The following is a 27,526-nucleotide window of genomic DNA, read 5'->3' on the forward strand; positions in this document are numbered from 1 at the left end:
TTCTTTTAAGCAGTAAACCTTTAAATGATTATGTTAACGAGATCCTTGTTTATTTTAATAATTGATTTTCTTTAATATACAGAAAATGTAACAAGCAAGAACAAAATCTGTTTATTAATCTCTGTATTCATATCATGACTGTGCAAATTAAATTTACAGAAGACAAACATGTCTCATTTTCAGGTGCCAATAAATTTCATTACTTTTTTTAAAACAATGAAAAAGTTGATTAGAATTTTTACATTGTGTGTATGTAGCATCTATAACACATCCAAATCTCTCCTATGGAACATCTGTAAACTTAGCATGCATAGCATTCAGTCATTGTGCATTTGTAAACAGCAAAAAAATCAAATTGTCAGTATAAGCAGCATATAATAAATACATGTTACAGATGAAAGGTTTAATTTGACCTAATAGTGAAAAAGGAACAAGGCGTCTGTCATAACGTGTTCACTCAGGCCTTGCTGCCATTTTAAGATTTCTGCCTGCAGTTATTAAGAAAAGTTACACTGGAATAAACAGGCTTATATATATGCTGACTTTATATGCATACAATAAAGATGCATTGGCCATTCGTTTTTCAGTATTGCATAGCTGTAATTAGAGGGTATATACTAAGGCCAGACAGTTTGGCCAGGAGCTGTACACATAAACTTTTAAAAGATAAAAACACCGCTGTATTAATGGTCAGGCAATAAAAGCATATTTAACAAAGCAACAAACTGGTATCAGATCAGTATTTATGCAGCTCCTAGAAACAAGATTACCATTCAACCAGCATTTAAGTGGGCATTGGGTATAATCTGTGGCTTTTAAAAGTGTACACACTCCAGTTAAGATACCAGAGTTTTTGATTTGAACAGTTAGACCACGAGCAGAAGGCTAGTTTCCTCATACCATATATTCTCCCACAAGGCTATGGGTTATTCAGCTGGGTCCAAAGCTTAAATGATTGTGTTTTGCAACCCCTATTTTGGCAGTTATTTATGACTGTCTCCACTATACTTTGGTATATGTTATAATGTGGACTTCTTTTTGTATTCCTCTGCTAAATTATACTTTTGTTTAAGAAGATAATTTGGATCACTTTTTAGGTTGCAAATGAACAAATTACAGAAAAATCCAAAAATGACAGCTGATCTTTATTTCTGGTCAATCACATTTACTATGACTAATATTAGGTGTGTACCCAAGAATATAATTAAAGGACACGTCAAGAAAGTATTAAGCTAAAGGTGTGCACTCTTATGCCAGCATAATATTACAGGTTTCTTTTATTTTCTTATATTTTCCTCTGAACTTTTGTTTTTCAGTTGAATTTTGCATGATATTTGTTACATGAAAACTGGAAAAGGGTTAAAATGTATTTTGAATAATTCTTAGGTTACAAAAAATCAGTTTTTTTGTTGTTTTTTGAGGGGTGTGTACACTTTCGAGGACTTATGTAATTGGTTTAATATGGGTTAAATAAATGACTTGAAAGACAAATGCGCTCATTCTGAGGTAGTAAACAGATTAAGGTTTTTTTTTTTAAACAACTTTTATCATCTATTTACTTGTTTTGCTGAGATCATCATAATTTTGCTGAAATACATAGTCATAATGTACAACAAACCAAATATCAAAAGCAAAAATGAGTTGATTTGAGACATGTTTGAACTTTGGAATATCAAACCTTAGGTAGGGCACATTGACTCTCAACGTCCTGCTAACACAAATGTTAATCTGTACACTTTATGAAAGCTAACACAAATACATGACAACTGAAACTGAAATGGATAAAAAGTGGGAATGCAAATAACCGTAATTTTACATGTGCAAGCTGTAAAAATGTTGACACATGGGATAATGCTGAAACCATTTCAAACCCTTCTGTATTACACTTGCTCTCTTTGGCACTCGGGTGGCTTGAGCATTACTCCTTCAGTTTACTCTCAATAAAATCCTGAATCTTGTTAATCTTCTCCTCCTGCTGGTCGAGAAGATCCATTAGCATGCCCATAGGGGTCTTCTTCAGCCCAACGCCTTCAATCTTGTTCTCCAGCCTGTTCTTCATGTTGCGCAGTCTCAGAGATGCATGGATCAGGATCACTAAAGCAAAAATGAGGAGCAAATCATTTATATGGAAAAAAACAAATATATTTTAGTGCAACATGTGTAAATAGTTTGCAATGAAAGAAAACTACTGATTGCAATATTCAAAGCAGCAGGTAGGTGTAGAGGCATATGTTTTTATTTCCATGACAGGCAAATACTAAATGCATGACATCAGCCAGTAAATGCAGTTTTGTCCAAACCAATAAGCCCTAGCAACCCATCAACAGAGTCAGTGGGTGGATCTCCTGGGATGTAATCAAACAGCTTTGACTGTTCGCCAGAGCAATAGAGTTGCTACATTTGCTCTAATGATGAACTCTGCTTAAATCCCTCAGCTGACAGCCATTAGATGCCTCAGGCAGGAGAGAAAGCTCAAATGTCTGCAGCACACCTTGCTGAGCTTTTCTGTCTGTTACGTCCTTATACCCAACCATGACAGCAAATTATGTACCAGGATAGAGGAAGGTTTTAAAAGGTTATTGTTTTTATACCGCTAATATTTTTCCATTATATTGTTCCTGTGGTTTAAAGCCCTTTTCATCAGATGCCACAGAAGGTGTCAAGAGTTTTCTTTGGCTGCATGGAACAAAAGAGTATAGCAATGCCTCTCCCCCACTTGTTTCTGGGCATTGCCACCCAGCTAGCTTGAAGGAGGCTTATAAACTAAAAGAAGAAAAACAAGCAAGAAAAACAGCAAACAAACCATGTCTGAAACTCATGTCTACAAAAATTTAAATTACCAAAGGTCCTGATTGCAAAGTAACCAACAGAAAATGAACACACTTCAGGAGCTTCCAAAAGCTTTAAAGTCTGGCTTTTTAAATGCAAAATACAAAGAAAACTTTTTTTTTTTCCCCAGGAAACTCCAAATGTTGTTTTAAATTGAATTTTACTTTCAATTGCAAAAGCATTGTTTTCAACACTGTCTTCAGAGCTGGAGAACTTGTAGTAGCAAAGGAAATATGTGTAACAATGAGATTATAATTGTTGTTATTGCCTTGATGTAAAAGGAAAAACTTTGTACAAGACACTGGCCTATATGGACTTCTGACTGTATCAAAATCTTGAGTAAATGTACCACAGTTTCAAGGCATCACCTAAATTACACAGAATTTTAAAACATAGAAGTCCATTTCTTTTTATTTAAAAGAGAAAACCAACAATTATTCCTCTGACTGCAACCAAAATATTGGGTATTGGAGACAAAACACGTATTTTTTGTTTCCTTATTATTTGGAATCATAGACTTAAGTAAAAATCTAGAATAAATACTATTTTGCAATTCTGCTCTTTATAGAGTACCACTGGGAGTTAAAACAAGCTAATATTATCCTGTTTTTAGTTGCATGCATGGGTAGCGACCCTGTGATTGGCTGCTTAAAAGACATGCCCCTCATAGGTTTTCAAATGCAATTTTAAAAGCTGTGTTACCTCAATTAGTTATGGGTGGCGTTCCTTTAAGCACTGTGACTGTCTGTATTTTTTTGCCACCAAAAATATGTCCAAACAACCAGATTTACCTCTCTTGGCAAAGTGTAGTTGCCTTCTGTCTTAGCCAGCTGACTGACAGTGTGCAGCAAAATGTGGAGGAAGGGGAATACATTGCTGCTCCATGCTTTAACATTGTCATGTTAAAGCATGGAGCCGCCATGCAAAACATTATGTCAAAAAAGTGTAGCAGCTTTGAAACTAACTTTTCAAATGGCCCATGACCAATTTCTACAACATTTAATTTCTCTGAATGTTGTTAATAAATATTGTTGAATCAACTTGATTAAAACAAAGCTCAGATGACTTTACATCCTAACTGTACACCGCCTAAACTGAAAGGAATCATTTAATATGGGGAGAAAAGTTTTTCCTCCTAATTCTGAAAGTTAACCGTTAAATGATCATATGACAGCGAGACTCACACAGCAAAGGAAAAGTGATCCCAAAGACGAAGACCATGACACCTCCACACAGCGACAGCACAAAGTAACTGGTGACCATGACGACGGTGACAAACAGAGTGGGGTTCTTCCTCTTAAAGTTCTTGATTGTAGCCTTGTTTTCCCCGGCCCACACGGAACCAGCGAAGACCAGCGAGACCACAGCACCGCCCAGAAACATGCCAAAGGGGTTCAGGAACCTGGAAACATGCAAAATAAAACATTGTATATGCCAGGGAGTAGACCTTTCTCTGTTCATTTTTGTAAACAGCACAACCTTGTGGCCATGGCGACAATTTTACACTTTACGGTTTTGCTGTAAAAGTAAGGGTGGAAGCGTCATACTTTCCACTACATCATTGTTTGACCAAAGCAGATTAATAGAAAAATGTGTGCTCTGATACTTTAAAGCCACATTTAACCAACACTGACCACCTACCAGTAAGGATGGTTCGTTTACAAAATGAAGCATCAGTACACGACGTTAAAAAGGTCAAAGAAACCGAGACATAAACAGAAAGGTTTACGTCTCATATTTACATTTAGTGCTAAACATTGTCTAAATATTTTCCTGTACAACATAAAAATAGGCTGCATACCCCAGCTGGGCGTGTGTGGGATAGATGCTAGCTTTTAGCTTTAGAGCAGCTAGGACTTACCCCACAATAAGGAAAACCACCAAGGCCACGACAAAATAATTGGTCTGGTAGTACATCAAATTGCTGATTACTCTGTTGTTCCATTTAGTTAAATCTCCGAACTCTGGTTTAGAGAATCGGTCCGCTCCGGGGAAGAAGTCATTCCACGGTCTGAGAGGAGCAAGCTCCATTTTGGCAGCCATGACTTCAGCTCAACGTGTGGTTTAAAAAAAACAAAACACAAACAAACACAGACTGCGTAATACGTTTTACAAGTCAGCTGATCTCCGCTCTTGACGCAGAGGAGTGACGTGAGGCAACTCTCGCGAGATTAGTAGAGTAGTAGATGGTTTCAACCAGTCCTTTAAAATGCGCAGTATGCATTACATCTACAATAAACAAGAAATCTCGTAGAAAAGTAAGGAAATGCTAACATTATGCAAATATCTATTACTGATCACAATTCAGACAAAAAGAGAAAAATATCTAACCCCCAAAAAGTGGGTAATTACAATCGGGTTTTCTTTGCCCCATATAAAAATGTGTGTAACTAAACAAAAAACTGAATTATTATTTTCGGGTGCGAATACTTTTTCACAGCACTGAACATGAATGGCAGGAACCAATGTTTTCCAGCAGAACATTGGCCAAAACATCAATGTCTCTGTTCGCTTGGTTTCTTCCCATCCTGCATGTGTTTCCCATGTAACCAACGTGCAACAGTTGTTCATCTCTGGATTGGTTCACACAGGACACCTTTTGCTCCTGTCTAATGTTTACTTGTTGCCTAATATACTCATACCAGTTTAGAATATGTGACCATCTGTATTTCAGCCCAGCTTCTTATTATATTTTTTAAAGCGTTTTTCACAGTACATCAAGTACAGGGAGCAACAGCGCCCCCTGGTGACGCATTATCTGGTGGTCACATAATTCTGTGTTAACGCGAGAGCTGCAGTGCAGCCTGAATCGAGGACATGGGACCTTGAAAGTATGGCGGATGCCGAGGAGCCGTGAGTCTTAATGAGCGCTAAATATAATTTTATCGTCGACATAGTCCACACAGTTTCTCTTAAACCCAGCCTCGTTTACTGTGTCTTTCCAGGGAGAAGAAAAGAAGGCGATTAGAGGACCTGACTGAGAAGTTAGTGACGAATGCTAAATAAAGGTCTCTGACTGGCGGCAGGTTTGCGTTGCACTGTGAGCAGCGACTGCTGGGCCAGCAGACATGACAAATAAACATATTGGCAAGAAGCAGCGGCCTCAATAACGTTATTAGCTGGTAGAGCTAATGGTAATAGGCAAATATAACACAGACAGAGGAAGGTCTGTCAGGTTCTGCAAAGGACAAATCTGCAACGCTCAATACCTGTAAGCAGGTTATGGGTATTTACTGTTGATGATACAATAAAACCAATACAATACAGTTAAAGACGCTAAGGTCAATACTCTAATTTGTATTCTATTCAAACAAATGTCCCTCAAAGCACATTATTACAATAATGTACATAAACCAATCTAGTTTTTTTTTTTTTTACTTTACTGCTTCAGTGTTGTTATATCTTATGGGATTACTGTGGTATTCAATTATTGCACCAGACCAGCATCTAAGTGTGTCTGCAGGAACATCCATACCTTTGTGCGATTGCTTAGCAAGCTCTGCACTGGTGGCAACCTGATTACTTAGTTCAATCTTTAGACGATGCCGCTGGTTCTTCTTAGACTTTCTTGGGCTTCCAGCAATTTAACCTCTGTCATTGAAGTTCATCTTAATTTAATAAATTGTTGATTTCTTTGAAATCATACTAGCAGCAACATCATGTTCTGTGTGGCCAATTTGATGCAAAGCAATGATTTCAGCTTTAATGTAACCATGGTGGAAACAAGCAGAATGATTTAAGGCCCCATTCTCTACTGAAGCAGCCATTATGCTAAAGTAATATCAGATGTCCTGGTCCGATCAACAGCTTTTCCCTCAGCAAATTTTGAGATAATTTAAATGATGTCAGCAGTGTTGTTTCCATCAAATAAAATTTTCATCAACTTTTATTAGGTTTACTATTATTGTATGCACATGTTCAGTTTACATAGACCTAGAGTCTATGTAAACTGCCACCAATAAAAAACAAAGTTTAAAAAAAAGACCACAAGATTTCTCTCGATCTTTAAACTTTTGACCCCGACTGTGGAATTGGGACTATTTTTCTAAGGATTTACAGCTCGGTTTTAATTTTCAATGCTGCATTGCAGATCTGAGTTCTAAGGCATCCTACTTCACACGATTACATAAAAAAACATGTTACAGACGGACTGTACAGTTGGGTGCACTGTTGCTTCGCAGAAAGAAGGTCAGGAGTTTGAACTCTGGCCGGATCCTTCCTGTGTATAGTTTGCATGTCATCACCATGCACGCATGGGTTTTCTCCGGGAACCTCTGCAGTCGAAAAGATGCAATTAGGTTAATGAGCCTAACTAAATTGCCTTCAGGTGCAAGTCTGTGCATTCATGCATGATTGTGTTTGTTGTCCTGTGATGGAGGTGCGACTGGTGGAAGTTGTACCCCACCTTTAGCCCATTGACCCCTGAAATTAGGCCCCCTTTAAGAATTAGGAGATTATTGTTTTTGGTGTGCTTTGCATTCAGAATGGCTGTTGACAGTGGACACAGGGATAGCGGTTGCGACTGGGATGGTCGCTGGAATCATGTGAAGAAGTTTTTGCAGAGGCCGGGCCCTTTCACCCATCCCGACTTCGAGCCAAGCACAGAGGTGAACACGATGAAAATGTTCATAATGTTCCTAACTGTTCAGATAAAGTATGGTTTAAATACAACTCTTCTTGTCGAATTAGTCTCTGCAGTTTTTATTGGATACATGCAAGGTTCTGGTCATTGGTGCAGGAGGACTTGGGTGTGAACTTCTTAAAAATCTGGTAAGTAAACTGTTTTAATCTTACCTATAAGGGCACGCCCTAAACTGATCATTTACATTCTCTCAGGACTGTTTTGGATACATTATTATAGAGAAGTGTTTTCTTTTTAGGCCCTGTCTGGGTTTCGCCTCATTCATGTGGTTGACATGGACACCATTGATGTTTCAAATCTCAACAGGCAGTTTCTTTTCAGGTTGGTTTTAGCTCTGTATATATAAAAGCTCTTGTATTTTAAGTCATTGTTAACAGCAGGAAAAATGGTTTGTGAGAAGAATTTGATCAAAGAAAATGTACTGGAAAGTGGTTGCAATGCATCTATTCTCTAGGTTTGCTGATAAAATAATCTGGACCGTCAAAAAACCTGCCCTGTTGTCAGGGTTCTTTAACATTCGTACTCGTCGTACTCGTCGTCTTCCGCTTATCCGGGACCGGGTTGCGGGGGCAGCAGACTCAGCAGAGACGCCCAGACGTCCCTCTCTCCAGACACCTCCTCCAGCTCCTCCAGGGGGAGCCCAAGGCGTTCCCAGGCCAGCCGAGAGACATAGTCCCTCCAGCGTGTCCTGGGCCATCCCCTGGGCCTCCTCCCGGTGGGACGTGCCTGGAACACCTCCCGAGGAAGGCGTCCAGAAGGCATCCGGTATAGATGCCCAAGCCACCTCAACTGGCTCCTCTCGATGTGGAGGAGCAGCAGCTCTACTCCGAGCCCCTCCCGGATGGCCGAGCTCTTCACCCTATCTCTAAGGGAGTGCCCGGCCACCCTACGGAGGAAGCTCATTTCGGCCGCTTGTATCCGGGATCTCGTTCTTTCGGTCATGACCCAAAGTTCATGGCCATAGGTGAAGGTAGGAACGTAAACCGACCGGTAAATTGAGCTTTGCTTTTCGGCTCAGCTCTCTCTTCACCACAACGGACCGGCACAGCGCCCCCATTACTGTGGCAGCTGCACCGATCCATCTGTCGATCTCCCGCTCCATTCTTCCCTCACTCGTGAAAAAGACCCCGAGATACTTAAACTCCTCCACTTGAGGCAGGAACTCCCCTCCAACCTGAAGAGGACAAGCCACCCTTTTCCGGTCGAGAACCATGGCCTCGGACTTGGAGGAGCTGATCCTCATCCCAGCCGCTTCACACCCGGCTGCGAACCGCCACAGCGCATGCTGTAGGTCTTGGCTAGAGGGGGCCAGCAGGACCACGTCATCTGCAAAAAGAAGAGACGAAATCCTCTGGTCCCCAAACCAGACCCCCTCTGGCCCTTGGCTGCATCTAGAAATCCTGTCCATAAAAGTTATGAACAGGACCGGTGACAAAGGGCAGCCCTGCCGGAGTCCAACATGCACCGGGAACAGGTCCGACTTAGTGCCGGCAATGTGGACCAAACTCCTGCTCCGCTCGTACAGGGACCGGATGGGCCCTAATAAAGGGCCTCCGATTCCATACTCCTGGAGCACCCCCCACAGGGCATCACGAGGGACACAGTCAAATGCCTTCTCCAGGTCCAGAAAACACGTGAACCAGTTTGGCAAACTCCCATGAACCCTCGAGTACCCTGTAGAGGGTATAGAGCTGGTCCAGTGTTCCACGGCCGGGACGAAAACCACACTGCTCCTCCTGAAGCCGAGGTTCGACTATCGGCCGGACTCTCCTCTCCAATACCCTGGCGTAGGCCTTGCCAGGGAGGCTGAAGAGTGTGATCCCCCTGTAGTTGGAACACACCCTCCGGTCACCCTTCTTATGAAGGGGGACCACCACCCCAGTGTGCCAGTCCAGAGGCACTGTCCCCGACCGCCACGCAATGTTGAAGATCGGGCCACCCAATCCTCTTTGCACCGGTCCCTCACGGTTCCCCCTGCAGGTGGTGGGCCCACTGGGGGATGGCCTCACAGCCGGGTCCCGCGAGGAGCAACCCGGCCACCAGGCGCTCTCCGACGAGTCCCGACCCCAGGCCTGGCTCCAGTGTGGGACCCCGGCTCCGCCGTACTGGGCAACGTCACGTGCCTCGATATTTTGGTCCTCATGAGGGGTTCTTGAACCACTCTTTGTCTGACCCATCACCTAGAGCCTGTTTGCCATGGGAGAGCCTACCAGGGGCATTTAAGCCCCAGACAACATAGCCTCTAGGATCATTTGAGCACTCAAACCCCTCCACCACGTTAAGGTGGCGGTTCAAGGAGGGGGGTACTTTAACATTATGGAAAAAAAAACACAAAAATAAAGGTTCTTTAACATTATGGAAAAAATTTGAATTAGGTATTTCTCAGCTCTGAAAAGAAAACAGAGTATGGAAACATGTTTGAATTTCAGAATGTATTCCATCCACCCATCCATATACAAGCTGGTATATACAGCCTGTCACATGTTGCATAAATACCATAGTATTATTAGTATTATTATTTTTATGCTTTTTGTAGGTGCAAAGATGTTGGAAGACCAAAGGCAGATGTGGCTGCTGATTTTATCAACAGTCGTATCTCAGGATGTAAAGTTGTCCCGTATCCTTCACTCTTAATCCTAAAACTATAAATAATTTATGTTTAACTAATAATGTGTTATATGACTGTATAGTACCTCTGTTGTTTTTCCTTAGTGATAGCATGCAGTCACTTTAAAAAGATTCAAGACTTTAATGATTCTTTCTACAGGCGTAAGTGCATTTATGTCTCAAAATGTTAGCAGAGCTGATCACTTATTTTAATTGAGAGGGTAAATTCAGCTCCAGCTATTTATATTTGCAGAGTTTCACATCATTGTCTGTGGACTCGACTCCATTATTGCCCGACGCTGGATAAATGGAATGCTGGTATGATTTTAAGTTAAAGAAAAATTAAAACACATTATTTTCTCTGATCTATTATTGTCTGCTGTTTTGAGAAAACTTGTGATGGGTTGGCCTCTCTAGATATCTCTCCTGAGTTATGAGGATGGAGCCTTGGATCCCAGCTCCATCATCCCCCTCATCGATGGGGGGACGGAGGGCTTTAAGGGAAATGCTCGTGTCATCCTGCCGGGCATGACTGCCTGTATTGATTGCACACTGGAACTGTACCCACCACAGGTAGCACCCATTTCCCAGCCCATACAGTATTTATCTTCTAGGTTCACTTTATTAATCTTTAGTTTTGAAATCCTGTTGATCTCTTCTGAGAAGATAATGAAGCACACTCTGGAATTACTGGCAACCCTAGTTGAGATTTGTAAAAAGCTGTAAAAATAAATTCATCACACATTGCAGCGGCATAATCTCACACTGAAAAATGTAGGAAAATCCAAATTTATATTCGAACACATTTATTTGGTGGGGAAAAACCATGTTAAGAAATATTTAAGTAATTGATTTTGTTTTCCACAGAATCCCTACTGTCACTCTTATGGTGGATCATACACAGAGATGGATCTTTGCCCCTGTGATGAACCTTTTTCTAATTTTCTGGCAGATTTCTATTTAAAATCTTCTGGTATTTTAAAAAGTAGATGATGCTGTTCTTAACAAGATTTCCACAGACTTTGGAAGAAAAACAGACCCACATCATCAAAAATCCCTTTTTTTTTTCACACTATGCTAGACCCACCTAGCATTTGTAAAACTCCACATTTGCATTTTTAATCATAGTACAAAAAAGGTTTTATTTCTAATATGGGTCCCAAACAACCAAGTGGCATGTAAATGACATCTAAAAGTTACTATGGAGACTTTGTGACCCCAAGCCATGGTGAGATGAAGGACTGCAACATTACTCACCTATACTCAATACCTTCAGACATCTTGTCTTCTCCCAGATTTAATACGATGCAGTTGTTCTATTCAGATTCAGAGTTACAAATTTGCCAAGATCTGGGGTCTTTACTTAAAATTCCATTTAATTGGTCAACTCAGCGATGCGTCTGCTGCATTGTGATGTGATCAGTTTCAGGTAGTAATTGTACCGACCCGATTGCATTTTGTTTTTACCACTGCGTAATGTCCCTACCACTGTACAGGTTAGCTTTTAACATATCAAAGAAATACAGCTGGTGTGGGTATTAAGTGCAGTTCAGAGTCCAGTTAACTGGCCGTAAATGTTACAGATAAGCGTCCAAGTATGTTGTGCATCTCTGATATCTGGGAACATACTCTATGTTTCTTTGTTTGTTTATTTGTTTATTATTTATTTCACAGGGACAATGTGTAAACTCATTAACCTTAATAAAAGAAGAGATGCTTTACACCAGATTTAGCTCCAGCTAATTTCCCTGACCCTGTTTCTTGAGAAGTAATTTCTTGTATATTTTTTTACTTCTTTTGGAGTTAATATTTCATTTATTTTTTATCTTTTTTTTATTTTGGCTTCTTGCCTTATGAAACATCTGCCATACTCAGTGGTGATGTTGTTTCGCTTTCCTTCCATGACAGCTTTTAGTGAAATTAAAATACAAACAATTAAAGATTTGGACCAAAAACATAAATTTGTCATAACCTACAGATTGAACAGAACCATCTAATGTGGTCTGCTGTAGGTTTTTGTCAAATAAAGAAAGTTTGAAGCGTTTAGCTTTAATGGCTTTGAGATGGGAATTAAAGAGGAGCAAAAACAATGTAAATCAAGCAAATCAGAAAAGAGACATGGTGAAAACAACAATATGGAACAACATTAATGGGAAACCCAATTTTCCCCATGAAATATGTTTACCTTTCAATTTTTTTGATTCGCAGATAAACTTTCCCCTGTGTACCATTGCTTCAATGCCGAGGCTGCCAGAACACTGCATTGAATACGCCAGAATCTTACAGTGGCCCAAAGAAAGGCCATTTGGAGGTTTGCAGACACACTTTTGCATGTTTTGTAATTTATATGAATCTAATCATATCATGGAAATGGCTGAGTTAGAATAGAACAATTATACCGTTGGCCGTCTTTTCAACTAGACACGAGTTTAGACGGAGACAATCCAGAGCACATCCAGTGGGTTTTTGAGAGATCCCAAGAAAGAGCAGCAGAGTTTAACATCACAGGAGTGACATACAGACTCACGCAAGGTAAGGCTGCGAATTACAAGTCTTTAGTTCATTCAGTGCTAATTTGTCTTCTTGTTTTTGACAGCTGATGAATTAAACTAACAGATTACTCTTGTGTTGCAGGAGTTGTGAAGAGGATCATTCCCGCTGTGGCATCAACTAATGCTGTTATCGCCGGTATAAAACATTTTTGAGGCAATTAAATGTACAAGTGTTCGGGTGAATCTGCTTGGCCTTTTATGAGAAGCATTACTATGCAGACTAGTCTAAAGTGGTGCATAACAGCTTGTTCTTTTGTTCTCAAGTTGTTTGTTTTAATTATAGCTTTTTAGGTAACTTGTGACCTTCACACTACAATCAAATGCAGTTTAAGCCCCCTGTGGACTCACATCTGTTGGCATAGAGACCGAAACTAGTTTTTCCTTGTTTTTGGGAACAGTTTTTCCTCTTGAATGAGCGTTGTCAGTTACAATACCATTCTTCCAATTTTCAGAGATTTGGCGCTCTGACTGTATAGGGGCTCAGTGTCTATTAAATTTGTGATGTTGACTTAAACAACATCACAGTTTTGCTCATTTTCTCTGGATTTTCACGTTTGGAGAATTTACCTTAGATAATCTTAGTTTTATAAAGGACAGCGCCTTTTGAAGAGCCGGGAGCTCAAAGCTTAGGATTCCTTCACCAATTGGTTACAACACTGTGAAGCAGCAATACAACAGTGTCACAGCGCTGACTTCAGATGATCCATGCTGGTTTTCAAGAAATCCTGTCCCTGGTGTCAGAGTGTCATGTTTTCTTTATTGGTGTCTTTTCAAAAAGGAATATAAGGCCTTAGGTGATACTGTTTGGCAGCTGATTTTTTTTGTGATGTAAAATTCAGTATCTTATGCTACAAAAGTTTTATCAGCACTAGTATTGAGGGAAGTAATTTAAGAAACTCTTACATTATTCTAAACCACTGTTCTATTGATTTAAGCTTTTTAATTAGAATTTATCCGAATTTTGTGGCCTAATTCGGATGTCTGCTTTTTATAAAGCTTTGATCTGCCGATAAAGATTTTAACCTATTCTGATTTCACTTTGCAAACTATAATGTAGAAACATCTGTCTGAATATCGTTCCAGGCCTTCTTTGTTGCTGTGAGGAACCATTAATGACACTCCATTTATCAGCGAACAATTTTTCAAACAGCTTTATCAGAGACTAAAGTATAACAGCTGACATTTTTTACTGCCTCGACATATTAAATCAATATTTCTACATCATTTCTTTACCAGGATGGTTGGAAAAGTGCAGCTTTGTTTCCAGTGGCTTGAGATTACTAAAGACTTTGTAACTGACAGATGAAAATGGTCTTAAAATTCACCCCAAATTGATGGGCTTCCAGCAGCTGTTCATTTTCAAGGACAGTTGCTCTTGTCTTTTTTTTTTTTACATTGTGTGATGCAACAAATGAGCAAAATGCTCAAATGTGCTGTATTTAGAAAGATAGCTGATGTTCACCCTAGCTGATGATGATGAGATGAGAAACTCACTGCTACTTGCTAATTTCTTATGAAAGCAGAAACGACAGCCCTTGTTTTTTGCTGAAAAGCACAATGATCTGTTGCCGTTTTTTTTTTTGACATCCAGACTTAAACAGCTAATTCTAACAATGCTTTTTGGGGGGGGGGGGTGGGAATAGGTTTTTACTCTTCTGCGGTGCACCTCTTTTTTTTTTTTATTCAGGCATTTACTCACATTTTTAAGGATTTTACTTTTGCTCTTCACAGCTGCCTGTGCAACAGAAGTCTTTAAAATTGCTACAAGGTTTGTAACAGAAACACATTTGGTTCCAGCTTTTTTTGTGATGCATTAATTAACGTCCGATTTGTCCTTTCAGCGCATATATTCCCTTGAATAACTACCTGGTCTTTAATGACGTGGATGGACTGTACACCTACAACTTTGAAGCTGAGAGAAAGGTTCAGTTTTTTGTTTTTTTTTACCAACTATGGACTGTGCTCGCAGTTTTCATTCAGAGAATAATAATCAGTATTTTGATTCATCTTTTTTTGACAGGAAAATTGTACAGCATGCAGCCAGGTACCTCAGGATCTCCAGTTCCCTCCTTCTGCCAAATTACAGGAGGTTTTAGAGTACCTGACAGAGACAGCCTCCTTGTGAGTTCTCAGAAGAAAATAAGACAATATCACAGATAAAAAAAAAAAAAGTGATAACTTCAAGATATTGTATTTTTGTACTTCCAGACAAATGAAATCACCAGCCATCACCACAACCCTTGAAGGAAAGAACAAGACTTTGTATCTGCAGGTAATTACCTAACATTTAAAGTGTTCCATAATCCTTTTACCTCAAACTAAACACGTTTTATAATCTTATTGCAGTCTGTAAAATCAATCGAAGAACGCACAAGGCCAAACCTTTGCAAAACTTTAAAAGGTATATGACGGATGGTTTTTTTTCTTGCATGGTTGGCATTAAAATTGTAAATACAGCATGTTTTCTTTTCCTCCAACGCAGAGCTGGGCTTGTCAGACGGTCAGGAAATAGCTGTTGCCGACATCACCACTCCCAAGACGGTTCTATTCAAGATTAATTTCACCGCTTGAACAAATAACACATTAAACCGCGCTGACGCATCTGAATGCAAGCTAGATGTTTGATCACTGCGTTTTTCTGCTCTTACAGTTGCACATTTGACATTAGGACGTGAATAAGGCGAGTGAGGTCTTACTTGCGAGACATCATGTTGTTTGTGTTATCTAAATATGGAATCAAATGACATTGTTTTTGTAACATTGTTTATTTCTTTATTTGTCCAGTGCAGATTCTTGTTGTATCCAGTTTCTTATCATTTGAGAATAATAATGTATGTAAACTCCAGTCTAATAAAGTTTTATTAGTAGAAATGGTTTTGGTTAACTCCATCCACACCTTCCCCTTTGGATTGTTTTATGATCACAGTTCTAGTTTTAAACTTCATAATTACTCTGTAAATTTGTAAATTTAGACCAGTAGCTATTTTCTTGTTGCCATTTCCTTACTTGTGAAGATCCACATAAGTCCGGTTTACTTGAATGACATGTTCTCTTCTCTTTCCCATGTTAAACAGATGGGCCATTTATGTAATGTCATATTTGTGGCAGTTCATCGGTAACAGTTCAGTCATATTAAAATAATTTGTTCATAGTTTACCACCTAAACATTCTGAACTAGATTTTATACTATATAGATTTACTACTGTATATACTATGGATAAATGGACAGCAGAATGGAAGTCAATTTAACTTTTTATATTTTGTTCTAACATCTGCCTCATTATTGGCTAAATACATAATCTCTGATCCAACCTTCTTGACCTCATTAGTTTCATGGCCTGTACAATGTATAAAGGGAAAGTAGAAAGAAAAACAATTTTTTTTCTAGGTCAAATACGTGTTTTTGGAATTCATTTAATGGCCGGCAGTGTGTCTTGCCTAGGCATTATATCTGGCAAATGGTCACATCTCTGTTCACAGAGATTATCACCCTACGAATTTAAGTGGATTTACTATGGTAGTTTTTCATGTAGAGCCTAGAGAAACGGCTGAAAAGCAATTTTCTCAAGAATATTTATTCTCCAAACACTGGCAGCTGATCTCTATTTTTCAGTGCTTTACTAGAATCAGCATCATCCTTTTTTTTTTCCTCATCTGACTATTAATTTAGGTTTGCATTAGTTTAAACCTATGTAACTGAATGTTATAACACACCTTAAAATGTAACCTTGTTTGAAATCATAATAAAAGACAGAAATGCAGAGAGTTATCTTTTAAAGAGAAATAAATAAATAAAAAGGTTCATTCTCCATGTTTAGTTTGCATGTCAACACTTCCTTTAAGCTTCTTAACGCACTAATGAAAGTGGTCGCTTATTGTCCGGAAGACAGATGGTTTCTATCTTGATTAAGTTTTAATTTTGCTCTTGCATGGAACTGACAGGCTTGTCTCATTCTGTCATGAACAAGCATCTCTCTCCCACTGCTTCCCGTCTAAATGGTATCTCCAGTGAGACTCCTGGGACAGGAGTGGATCTGTAAGAGTGCATTTCTTTCTTTCCTGAGCTGACTTTTTGGTTCTATCTACAGCAGGCTGGCTCTCCTGTGATCATTTATTTATTTCATTTCCTTTTTTTTTTCCAACTTCAAGGGATACTACTTTCAGAATGGAGATTAGTATTTAATGCAACTTTGTTTTTCTCCAGAACCGTGCTCTTCATGTTTACATAAGACACAAGTCACAAGTAAGTGGAGAACATTAATTCTGAGCACTGTTACAAGCTAGATGTACTGCACAGTATGTAAATAGTATTTTTATATGGTGGAGTAGCCTTAATAACACCTTAATTTGACACAAACTTATGTCTGCCAATGGTAAAAACTGATATATAAAAACAAATGCTGTTGTTAATGCCCTTGCATATAATGGTAACTTCACGCTTAGGTTTTGAGTTAACAGGTAAAAAAAAAAAGAAATATATATTTGTGTGTGTGTGTACGTTTTTACTCTATAATCAATTGGAGTCTTAAAAGTAATCAGTGAATAATAAAACTGCCTCAAAGAAACTTGCAGTTTGTGATCGTTGCTCTGATGCTTTGCATAAAACCGGCGTCCCAGTTTTTTGTGTGACTCATCTGGAAAGCAACTTTAGATTCAATGTTAGATTTGCTCACAGAGACGTACACAGCTGAAAGGAATTTATGATTCAGAAATGACTTTAAGTCTGAGTCGCATCTGCTCCAAATACTACTCCCCAATCAGTCATTTTGTTATTGTCAGATTTAATTTCTCACATCTAGGCTAAATGGAATGGCAGATATACCAGTTCCAGAGGATAAACAGCTTTATGCACATGATTTAGATTCACGTAAAAAAAATGTTTTATGTTTCACAAAGTTTGCATGAATCTCTATTTTTTGTGTAGGTAAGATGAAGATGATCAAATTAACTCAACAATTACTCTGGGGGTTTCTTTTGCTCTGCATAGTAAACCACAGCATCCAGCAAGTGTCCAGTGGCAACCAAAGCTCTCGAGGACAGAGAAGTAAGCATCAGCCTGATCAGACCACTCACACACCCAGCGGGACTCATTAGGCCTGCTGGTCAAAGACCTGCTGACTTGGAGCAGAGCTCAAATAAAGCAAAAACATCTTTAGACGAACCCACGCTAAAAGTTATTACATGTCTCATACTTACAAATTTGGTAATTTATTTTACAAAGTAGGACATTTCTGGTGCCTGTAAGTGATGTGCAGGTGCATCTCAAAATATAAAAATATCACTGAAAAGCTTAGTAATTTTAGTAATTTGATTCCAAACTGATTTATGACACAGAAAGATATATTTCAAGCATTTATTTCAGTTAATGTTCATGATTATAGCATAAAGCCATAAAAACAAAATATATTTCTCAGAAAATTAAAATATTACATAAGTTCAATAAGAAATAAAGAAATGATATTATGACTATGTAATGGCTTTCATAATAATGGGACTGAAAGCTGCATTGACAGCACTTTTACCTTCCACTCAACTTTCCATTAATTGGCTTGGAAACAGCACTATGTTAACATGAAGCTTCTTTAGCAGTTAGCCTTTAGCAGCATAACCTCTTCTTGGATGCTGTGAATGAATGACGGACAACTGTGATGTCAGCTGTATTCACTGTGACTGTATAGATCATAACATTTCACGTTTAAAAGCATTTTTTATTGGTCTAATGTAGTATTAAGATTTTTAGGAAATTTTCACTGTGAGTTGATTGCTGTAAAAATGTCTAAATCTCCTGAGATAATAATGTCATGTTTTTTGGTTTAAAGGGACAGACATAATTTGTGTCATAGGAAAAAAAAGCTTCTTGACGTTACCTAACGACCTGAAGCAATATTTTATGTAACTCATGCTTTTGCATATAATGTGATCTGAGAAGTATCTAGTGGCTTAAACTGTTAGATAAGTATAGTCAAGTAAAGATTACATTGCATGTGACAGAAAGGGGAAGAAGTACTATCATAAAACTGCATAAAATATTAATGTTCAAGTAAAGTACCTTTGAAATTTGATGTACTAGAATAGCTAGAGAGATACAAAAGTAAGGGTATATCCTTTGTTTTCTTAAAGTTTTGAAATATTTTGGTCGTTGCTCTGTTTTATTATAACATCTGACACTGGGACAGTAATTATTTTTGAATTGTTAAAACACTGAAGAATTTTATGAAGTCTGTAGAATCACTGTCAGCTGCTGTAACTAAATGCTGGGCCACTTTTCATTTTCTTTCTTTCTATACAGTCGTATTCAATAAATTATAATATTAGAATAGAGTGGTACATCAGACCAATACAAAAAATATTTTTAAAACAGAAATGTGGCCTCAATGAAAACTATGTTTAATATCTGTTTAAAGTTGGTATTTTCAAAACGTACTTTTGATCTGACAATCGAGTCATCAGATCGCTAATACTAATTTTTAAAATTTGACTATATAAAGATTTATGTGAAAGAAATTTGCAAATGTTTGCTTTTTCTTTGTAGATTTGTCATTTTGTATTGATCTTAATTATTTTTTTACAAATTTTTAATTTATTTAAAATAACAAACTATGCACATCATCTTTTGTTTTTGTGTCTCTGATTATTATTATTTTTTGATCAAACAGTTACTCATTACTTGAGTAGCCTGTTTACCAAATACATTTTTACTCTTACTTAGGTAAGTAGTGCTGCTCTTGCTTTTGTACAGTTTGTGGCAACTCTATCCTCTTTTTGGTAATCATGTAGCAGTCAACTCATGAACTGGTGATACTTTTTATTCCACTAGGTGGTGCTGTAGATCTAAAAACAACAACAAGAGGCATACGTAATTGTTAAACTGCTTTCTCACTTGGTAATTAAAATAAAATAACATTTTCATTATTTTTCAGAATTACACATTGACTAAAGCCAGGACAGTGCTTATATCTGTTAATACAGAAGGAGCTTTAAACAATTATTATAGGAGTGTTGATTATAAAGTCATCAGGCAAAAGGGGGGATAAAAAGAAAGCACAAAAAATGCCATCAAGAATAAATAAATACATGGATCATTGCATTTTACAGCAGCTTGTCTTCAGGTTTTCTTTAAATTGTATTAATAAAAAAAATTAAGCTTGGGCAGCCAGTTTATAGCGGTAGCCACTGCCCCCTGTCCACCCTTGGTAGTGCCACTGTTGAGATGGGGACTGCAATGGTCTTGTGTTCCTTCTTGCATCCAACTTATCTTTTTCCTTACTGCGTGTCTTTGTCAGAGTCATCACAGGACAGGACAGGGACATGTGAAGTGGTTGCTGCTCATCGCTGCTGCAATAAGAACAAGATTGAAGAGCGCTCTCAAACAGTCAAGTGTTCTTGCTTCCCAGGACAGGTAGCTGGGACAACAAGGGCACTGCCCTCTTGTGTTGAAGGTAATATTACAGAAAACCCCTCTTGCAACTCTCTTAAAAAATAAATAATTTTGCTATGACATGAAAGTGCTGTGTGTCAAAGTCAAGTCACATTCAACAGAATCCACTGATGCTGAGGCTTTTAAAGACCAAGGGAGCATGACATCTGACTGAGATGTTTTTTTCCAAACAATTCATCTTTTTTTTTGGAAGCTCTTCAATTGAAAAAGTGACCTTCTGCCACTCTTTTGTTCCCTTCTAGCCTCCATTGTGCTTCAGAAATGGTGGTGTAAAATGGAGCCGTGCATGCAGGGGGAGGAGTGTAGAGTTCTCCCTGACCTCACTGGTTGGTCATGTATCTCTGGCAACAAAGTGAAGACCACGAAGGTGAGGAGTGGCGCAGCATTAGTCTGAGTTATTGTTTGATTCATCCATCCATCCAGCTGTTAGCATTACCTGCTTGATTCCTAAGAAGGTTGCGGTGGTGCTGGGGCATATCCCAGCCGACAGAGGGAAAGAAGTGAGGCACACCTTGAATAGGTTGCCAATCCAACACACCCATTCAATTTAAGTTTTATTTTTATAGCAATGATAGCAATCAAAATTGTCTCAAGACACTGCACAGAAGCCTATGCCTAAGCTCCCTGGAGCGAGCACTAAGGCGAAGCAAGGAAAGAAAAACAAAAAAACCTGCCTTTTAACAGGAGGAAACCTTGAATGCTGCCACGCTCTTACACATGGGATAGGGATGGAGCACTGGGATGCATAAAGTGAACCAGATATCCTGGAAAAGGAAGAGAAAACAGACAGAAGAAAAGGTTACGGAACGAGAGATTCAAAAGGGAAACCAATTTATTTATACAAGTGTGACATTGAAGTTAGCCTAAGTATTGTATGTATACATAACACATTCAGATGGTGCGTTGCATTTACAAGAATGAAAATGGATAAAATGGGGAGAGCCAGGATTCGAAGTATTAATTATAGAGCAGCTGAGTGGGCATACAATGTGCTTATGAGGTTACTGTTGGAAGGATAAACAGAGCAATGAGGCAGATAACTGTGTCCATGATGACAGTCATTTACATTAAGTGGGCACACTACATAACAGATCTCATTAGCGGAATGGGAAGAAATGGAAAAACTCTGCCTCAGCCTCACACAATACAAAACTGGGAATAACTGTACATTAAAGCATTATTCACAGATGTGGTTATATGCTAAGTCACACCTTTTTAGTACGTTCTGGTTGGTTTGTACATCTGGTGTTATATACATCTTAACTTTATTATCTGCTTCTCTTCTTTGATTCTGTAGATTCCACAATCAAGTGTAATAGCCGCTTCCATTGGTTATATCAAACCTTCTGCTCTCGCCAGCCTCAGCGTGCTCGGAAAACCTAATTCTATAATCTGGAGAATGATTGGGCCAAGAGGACAAACAGAAAATAAGCTGTGAACTAATTCTGCACACTAAAACCCATGTAATTAAATCTGACGGCCAAAGGAAAACCCCGCTGCTTTTAGAAACGCGCTGTCTCTGAAGTTGCCTTTTTGTTGAACTGATTTTTATACATAATTCATGGCAGGGGGAAAAATACTGTGAAAGTGGGGCAGGTAAGCAGTGGAAGCATACAGAAAAAGATCAATTGCGTCTCTGCAGCCACAACATTATAATCTTTAACAAAGGATAAAACAGAATAGGATTCAGTTGTCTATTACAGAAGCATGTGGGATAACTTCTTTGCTGTCAGATGTAAAACTATCTTTAGCATGATAAAATCTAAAAAAAAAATCAAAACTTAGTCAAACCAAATAAAGTAAAAATAGAGAAACTCAAATGCTACATTGAAAAAAACTAATTCAGCAGGAGAATTTGATGCAATAAGAGGTTTTATGGTCACACACAGACAACAGGAAAATCCAGTGAGTTACTCCTCAGAAACTGAGTTTTTAAATAGAAGAGCCAGATCTTTTATGTGCAACACATATTCACCCAGATACAAGGTTTATGTTATATTTTAAAGACTTACTGGATCAGTGAACCAGTTTTTCTACTTTTATCATATAGAGGTGAGCCAAAGACCTCCCCAACACAGGCACTTTAAAAGTTCCATGATGTAATCATACTTTTACCTTTAAATTGGCTCCACCAGTTCACTAACAGTTCACAATCAGATCAGTTCATGACGTAGAGACGCTTTGTGATAACATGATTTGGTGATTATGTTTTAATGTTTTGACAGCTTTGCAGCTGAGAGTTACTTTACTAACTCAGTTACTTCATCTTCCAGCAGGCTGAAGGCAAGTGTATATTTGTGCTTGTTTCTCAGCCTACGCAAAGTGAAGTATTAGTGGAATTTAAACAATACCAAGGTTACAGAGATCCATTCGAATGCCTTTAACGAGGCAACAAGTGAAAGGTTAGGAGAAAGGTATTAATGAGCAGATATGGGAAAGACAACTACAGTTCAGGCATATAATGCCACAGGCTGTCCGTGTCAAACACTGATTTAAAGATGAAGCACTTAGATTTTTTTTTAAATTCATAGTCAGCAATAACCTCTGTTCCATTACAAAATAAAATTACCAACTTCAGCACAAACACACAAGGTTGCAGCAAATGATTGTCGTGCATGGACTGTAAAAAAAAGTTTCAATTAGAGGCGGAGGAGCTGGTGGTGGCTAAGGGTAACTTTAAGCTTTGATAGTCTAATTAAATTATTGTGTGAAAACGGCTGCGTCTTTAGTCAGTTTTAGGTAACAACACCAGCAGTGACCTTTCATGCAGGTTTTTATGCTTCTGCAGGAGGTTGTCTATATAATCTGGTCCATTTCTGTTTATCACTGGTTTATCACTGATCAAAAAGGATGAAATCCGAGCCTGTCAAGCCTACATTGAAATGAGATGAGAGAGGGCACCTATTGCTCATATCTATGAGAGAGATAACACCCTATAAAGGCCTTTTAATAAGCTGATAACAGGCCAAGCAAGTCTTGTCTCAAGTTCACAGGGGTTGATTCATTGGCCACAAAATAGATTTTTATAAGTCGTAGCTGTAAGTTGGCGATAATACTGAGCCGACATGACTGTTGCAGAATGAATTCTCTTTTTCACTCTGCCACCGCTCTGTTTGTAATGTATACTTTATACTTTACTCAACACACTGCAGTAAATTGAGATTTTGTCTAAGCTTGTAAATAAAAAATGTACACAGCCCCAGAAAAGTTTTAACTACCAAAGGCATAGAGGGAGCAACACAAACATACATACTTTCTAATGACTACAAAAGTTTACATTTTTCTTTTAAAACTAAGTTTGAAGCTTTTGAATGCTTTAGATTTTTCCACCAAAGCTGTTCCAGTAATGGTTTGATCCACAGTGCTTGCTTAGTACCAGATGTAGACACCAGCTATGCCAAACCACAGAAATGGTAAGGGGGTTGTGGAGGCCAGAAGCAACAAAGAAGCTAAAATGTTTGATAATTACCATAATAGAAATTCAGAGTTAGTGTAGGATCTTGTCTATTTTAATACAAATCAAAGTGGGATCCTTGCAGAAGAACTGTCCTTTTTAGAAAGTCCAAATATACATGAGGAATCCTTAGATCCATAGATTCAGGTATGAATACTGATTAGTGATTGTGAAAGCAGCTCTGTGCAGTGCATTGCCCTGCATATAAGTTTAACTTCCCAAGCCAAAGCTTAGCTTTATACCCGGACGGAAACCAGAAAAATGTTTTACTTCATCTGTTTCACTAGTGCAAATTGTATAGTTTTGATTACAGTACAATAAACCACTAATTAGAGGAGATTTTAAAGTGTCTTTTTCTTGTATGGATGTAATCTATGTACGTGCTTAAGCAAAGCAGTAAAAAGAGACATAAAACGAGTATTGTCATAGTGGCAATTTCTGTTGAAATCCATATAAAAGCTTCCCAGCGCAACATTCTTGCAGCAACCATCACTGTTCAGCTTCATTGTTTTGCTTCAATATTGAGAGTTTTTCACTTTTAGATAGAGAATCTGTCTTATTACAGGGAGACATACACTTTACTAGCCTTTGGATAAGTTTACCAGCCTCGTACTCGTCATCATTCGCTTATCCAGAACCAGGTCGCGGGGGCAGCAGTCTCAGCAGAGACACTCAGACTTTCCTCTCACCAAACACCTCCTCCAGCTCTTCTGGGGGTTGACCAAGGGGTTTCCAGGCCAGCAGGTAGTCATAGTCCCTCCAGAAGGTCCTGGGCCGTTCCCTTGGGCTCCTTCCTTTGCCTTAAACACCTCCCTATGGAAGCGTCCAGGGGTCATTAGAAAATAATACCTGAGCCACCTCAGCTGACTCCTCTTAATGTGGAGGAGCACCAGGTTACTCCGAGCTCCTCCTGGATGGCCGAGTTAAACACACCATCTCTAAGGGAGTGTTTGGCCACCCTTTGGATAATGCTCATTTCCTCCGCTTGTATTCAGGACCTCGTTCTTTCAGTCATGACCCAAAGTTCATCACCATTGATGAGGGTAGGAAGTCCGCCTTTTAGCTCAGCTTTCTTCACCACAACGGACTGGTACAGCATCTGCATTACTGCAGTAGCCACACCAATCCGCCTGTTGGTCTCTCACTCCATTCTCCCCTCATTTGGGAACAAAACCCTGAGATACTTAAACTTGGCTACTTAAACTTGGCTGGAATGAGTTACCAGTCATACCAGCGTATCTCTTGACAGACTTCAGTTTATGTAATTTCAGACATTAAGCTAAGCTGTAACGATTGCTTGGAGCTGGAGATATAAATGTGTAAATGTCACATTTAAAATAACCAAAAGCCAGATTTTCCAACACACTGAGCTTAATTTTATGAAAAAAAAAAAAAAATCTAAATCAATTTTCCCTTAAAAAAAGCAAATAGCACTAACTCTTTTTTTCTTTACTTGTTTTTAGGTGGCGCGGTAGCAAGACAGAAGCTTCTGCTAAAGAGTGTGATCCTCACCTGGCCTGCTTAGCAATATTGGACCCCTCTCAGACAGATCGGAGAAAAAACAGATATTTAATTATATATCTCCTGGCTGAGCTTAAAATTGCAAAAACCCATTATTTAATTGGCATTCTTTGAACAGTTTTGTTTTGTGTTAATCCCCCAGAGTGAGCAATCTATCAAATTTGAGAAGAGATTAAATGATGTAGTTTTTCCAATCCAAACAGACAGCTGAAGTCTTTGTTTTTGTGCTTGAAATGCTGGGCACATTGTCATGTGTTCAATCAAGGTTTGGACCAAGCTGCTGGCAGACCCTTAAAAAGATTTTGTGGATTTTTCAGGTGGCAGAAAGTGAACTCTGTCTGTGGCTATGTCTTGCTATACCCCAAATACTGAGAAATTTATGATTACACTGTGTAGCAATTGTAGTCGGTGCTGTCCCTTACTCTTAGCTCCCTAACGAGGTCAGGTCCCTTTATAGTCCTTGCCGCAAAGAAGCACTCTTACACTCTACACATGCACACACACAAGCACATGGATAAAAAGGCAGCTTTTTTTACTCCACTGGTCAAAGACCACCACCTGCAAGGCTGTGATGGCATGAACACAAGCATGAAGTCCTGACGCGAAACAAGGACTGTTTGAAATGCTAATCATCAGGAGAAAGTAGAGAAAAGAGAAGAGGAGCTTCTTCACTGCAGAGAGTCTTTACATCAGGCTTTTTTGTTTGTCTCTCTAAACTGAGAGCTCCCATGGAGGAGACTCTTCTTATAATAATGATTTGAAACTGGTGTTTTTCTGCCTTGTAGCGAGATGTTGCCTTTAAAAGAGCAGAATGTTTATTACCACTTAATCAGTTGTCCTCTTAATATGCATAATGCACATATTCCTCCTGGACTCACCCTGATTGCCTCTCTTTTATCTCTTGAGCTCAAACATTTTGCATTTTATCTTTGTTAAAAATGTTTTATTTTTTCCATTTTTAAAATAGCACAAATATAGCAGCTGCAAATCACTCCATTTTAGGCATCACACTTGTATGAAGGTCACATGCTGTGCAGCCTGAAAGCACCTGAATTGTAAGCAGCTTGCTTAACATCACAATTATCCATTAGAATTGTTTCCGTCGAGAGAAGATTCTTTACTGAGCTATCATTGGTTTCAAGCTTTTGTGCAAGATTTGCTTTGTAAACATTTAAGTCATAGTTACTATTTAATGTTTACAGGACTGGGAATGTTGAAAAGATAAATCATGTCATTTTTGGAAGATGACCAAGTGTTCAAGCCGGCCTCCAAACAGCAAGCTGATTGAGAGCAAAATGTCTTTGCACTGCAGAGTTCCTCTCAAATGTCACGTAATAGCTAAACTCAGCTGAAGCTTGAGGCACTGCTGATGCAGTTGGGTTAAAACATGTTTGAACTCAGTTAAATAAAGTTAGACATTGATGCAAAATGCCTTTCTACGATGGCTGGCAAAGTAAGTCATTTCTATTTATATAGCACTTACCAAAGATGTGCTCAACAGAATAGAAACAGGATATGAGCATGAAAGTTAGGCTGAAAAATTATAAAAACAGAGAAGCAATAACATAGAAAAACAGAAAAACCTTAAATAGCATAATGGACACTCTTTAATCTTGTTCAGTTAAGAGCCTGTTTTCAGTTGCTTTTTAAACAGAATGTAAGCTGCATATAGCATTATGAAGTTTAGATGTTGCTTGGAGACAACAATGAGCTTCTGGTAACCTTAATGCATTCAGGCTGTAATAATGAACAAGATCTATATACAGTGATGTTTTTGCATTTTTGTCACACTTCAATATTTTAGATGATCAAACAAATTTTAATATCAAAGATAACCTGATTATTACAACGTACCATTTTTCAAGCCACATCCGATTATTGCCAGGCCTATAGAATTAGGGAAAATGTTAAATAGAACCTGTCTGACAACATGAAGTAGGTTGAAAGATCTCAAAAAGCAATACATCCTTACCAAACTTATTCCAAGGAGGTCAAAGGAACCCAGAACATTTAAAGCACTGCAGGCCTGTTGTTTTAAAAAAGATCAGTGTTCATGATTCAAGAGTATGGTGTGTGTGTGTCAACACATCGACCAAAAAGCTAACGCAGCATTTCAGAAAAAGAAAATACCTACAACCACATAAGGTGGTGGTAGTTTGCTGATCCAATTCTGCTGCTTCAGGACCTGGACAACTCATAATTGATGTTATCAGTTTTGTAATTATGAATCTGAGATTATTATTTAATATTTACTATTAACATTTTTATTTTATCAAATAATATTTCGGTCTGTTAAGGGTTGTCCTGTGAATACCAGCCCAGTAAGTCGATGGTATTAGGACAAAATAGAAAGGTGTGAGACGACCTCTGACATTATTGAACAGCATAAACTCTGCACATACATGGAATGAATTCACACAATTTCTTAAAATACAAGAATTTATTAACAAAAATAAGTCAACTCAAAGTCAAACATATTTCAA

General features: G+C 38.5%; 3 protein-coding genes across 7 annotated transcripts; 2 read left to right on the forward strand and 1 right to left on the reverse strand.

The window, feature by feature from the left end:
* Positions 1-95: 95 nt before the first annotated feature.
* LOC124873410 (PRA1 family protein 3-like) lies at positions 96-4,909 on the reverse strand. Its single transcript, XM_047374051.1, has 3 exons — positions 4,691-4,909; positions 4,014-4,231; positions 96-2,094 (listed from the first exon to the last, which is right to left on the reverse strand). The coding sequence occupies exons 1-3, from the start codon at positions 4,870-4,872 to the stop codon at positions 1,919-1,921; spliced, it is 576 nt and encodes a 191-aa protein (XP_047230007.1). The 5' UTR covers positions 4,873-4,909; the 3' UTR covers positions 96-1,918.
* Positions 4,910-5,568: 659 nt separating this feature from the next.
* On the forward strand, positions 5,569-15,501 carry LOC124870880 (NEDD8-activating enzyme E1 catalytic subunit). Of its 3 annotated transcripts, none has more exons than XM_047369706.1 (18): positions 5,569-5,682; positions 5,775-5,813; positions 7,313-7,436; positions 7,519-7,599; positions 7,710-7,792; positions 10,008-10,088; positions 10,197-10,240; positions 10,332-10,396; positions 10,496-10,651; positions 12,287-12,389; positions 12,500-12,610; positions 12,713-12,766; positions 14,362-14,398; positions 14,472-14,553; positions 14,651-14,751; positions 14,839-14,902; positions 14,977-15,031; positions 15,113-15,501. In XM_047369706.1, the coding sequence occupies exons 1-18, from the start codon at positions 5,663-5,665 to the stop codon at positions 15,199-15,201; spliced, it is 1,389 nt and encodes a 462-aa protein (XP_047225662.1). In that variant the 5' UTR covers positions 5,569-5,662; the 3' UTR covers positions 15,202-15,501. The 3 variants fall into 3 exon arrangements, with proteins under 3 accessions (XP_047225662.1, XP_047225669.1, XP_047225676.1); XM_047369713.1 differs by having other exon boundaries at positions 5,610-5,682; positions 5,775-5,837; XM_047369720.1 differs by lacking the exon at positions 5,569-5,682 and having other exon boundaries at positions 5,775-5,869.
* A 152-nt stretch (positions 15,502-15,653) lies between these two features.
* On the forward strand, positions 15,654-26,482 carry LOC124870901 (chemokine-like protein TAFA-2). 3 transcript variants are annotated; one of them, XM_047369754.1, is made up of 5 exons: positions 15,654-16,873; positions 17,555-17,674; positions 19,914-20,069; positions 20,311-20,435; positions 24,986-26,482. In XM_047369754.1, the coding sequence occupies exons 1-5, from the start codon at positions 16,813-16,815 to the stop codon at positions 24,995-24,997; spliced, it is 474 nt and encodes a 157-aa protein (XP_047225710.1). In that variant the 5' UTR covers positions 15,654-16,812; the 3' UTR covers positions 24,998-26,482. The 3 variants fall into 3 exon arrangements, with proteins under 3 accessions (XP_047225710.1, XP_047225689.1, XP_047225699.1); XM_047369733.1 differs by lacking the exon at positions 24,986-26,482 and adding an exon at positions 21,366-24,968; XM_047369743.1 differs by lacking the exon at positions 24,986-26,482 and adding an exon at positions 21,366-24,968 and having other exon boundaries at positions 17,618-17,674.
* Positions 26,483-27,526: the final 1,044 nt, after the last annotated feature.

Source organism: Girardinichthys multiradiatus, chromosome 1 (genome assembly GCF_021462225.1).
Source record: "Girardinichthys multiradiatus isolate DD_20200921_A chromosome 1, DD_fGirMul_XY1, whole genome shotgun sequence".
NCBI lineage: Eukaryota > Metazoa > Chordata > Actinopteri > Cyprinodontiformes > Goodeidae > Girardinichthys > Girardinichthys multiradiatus.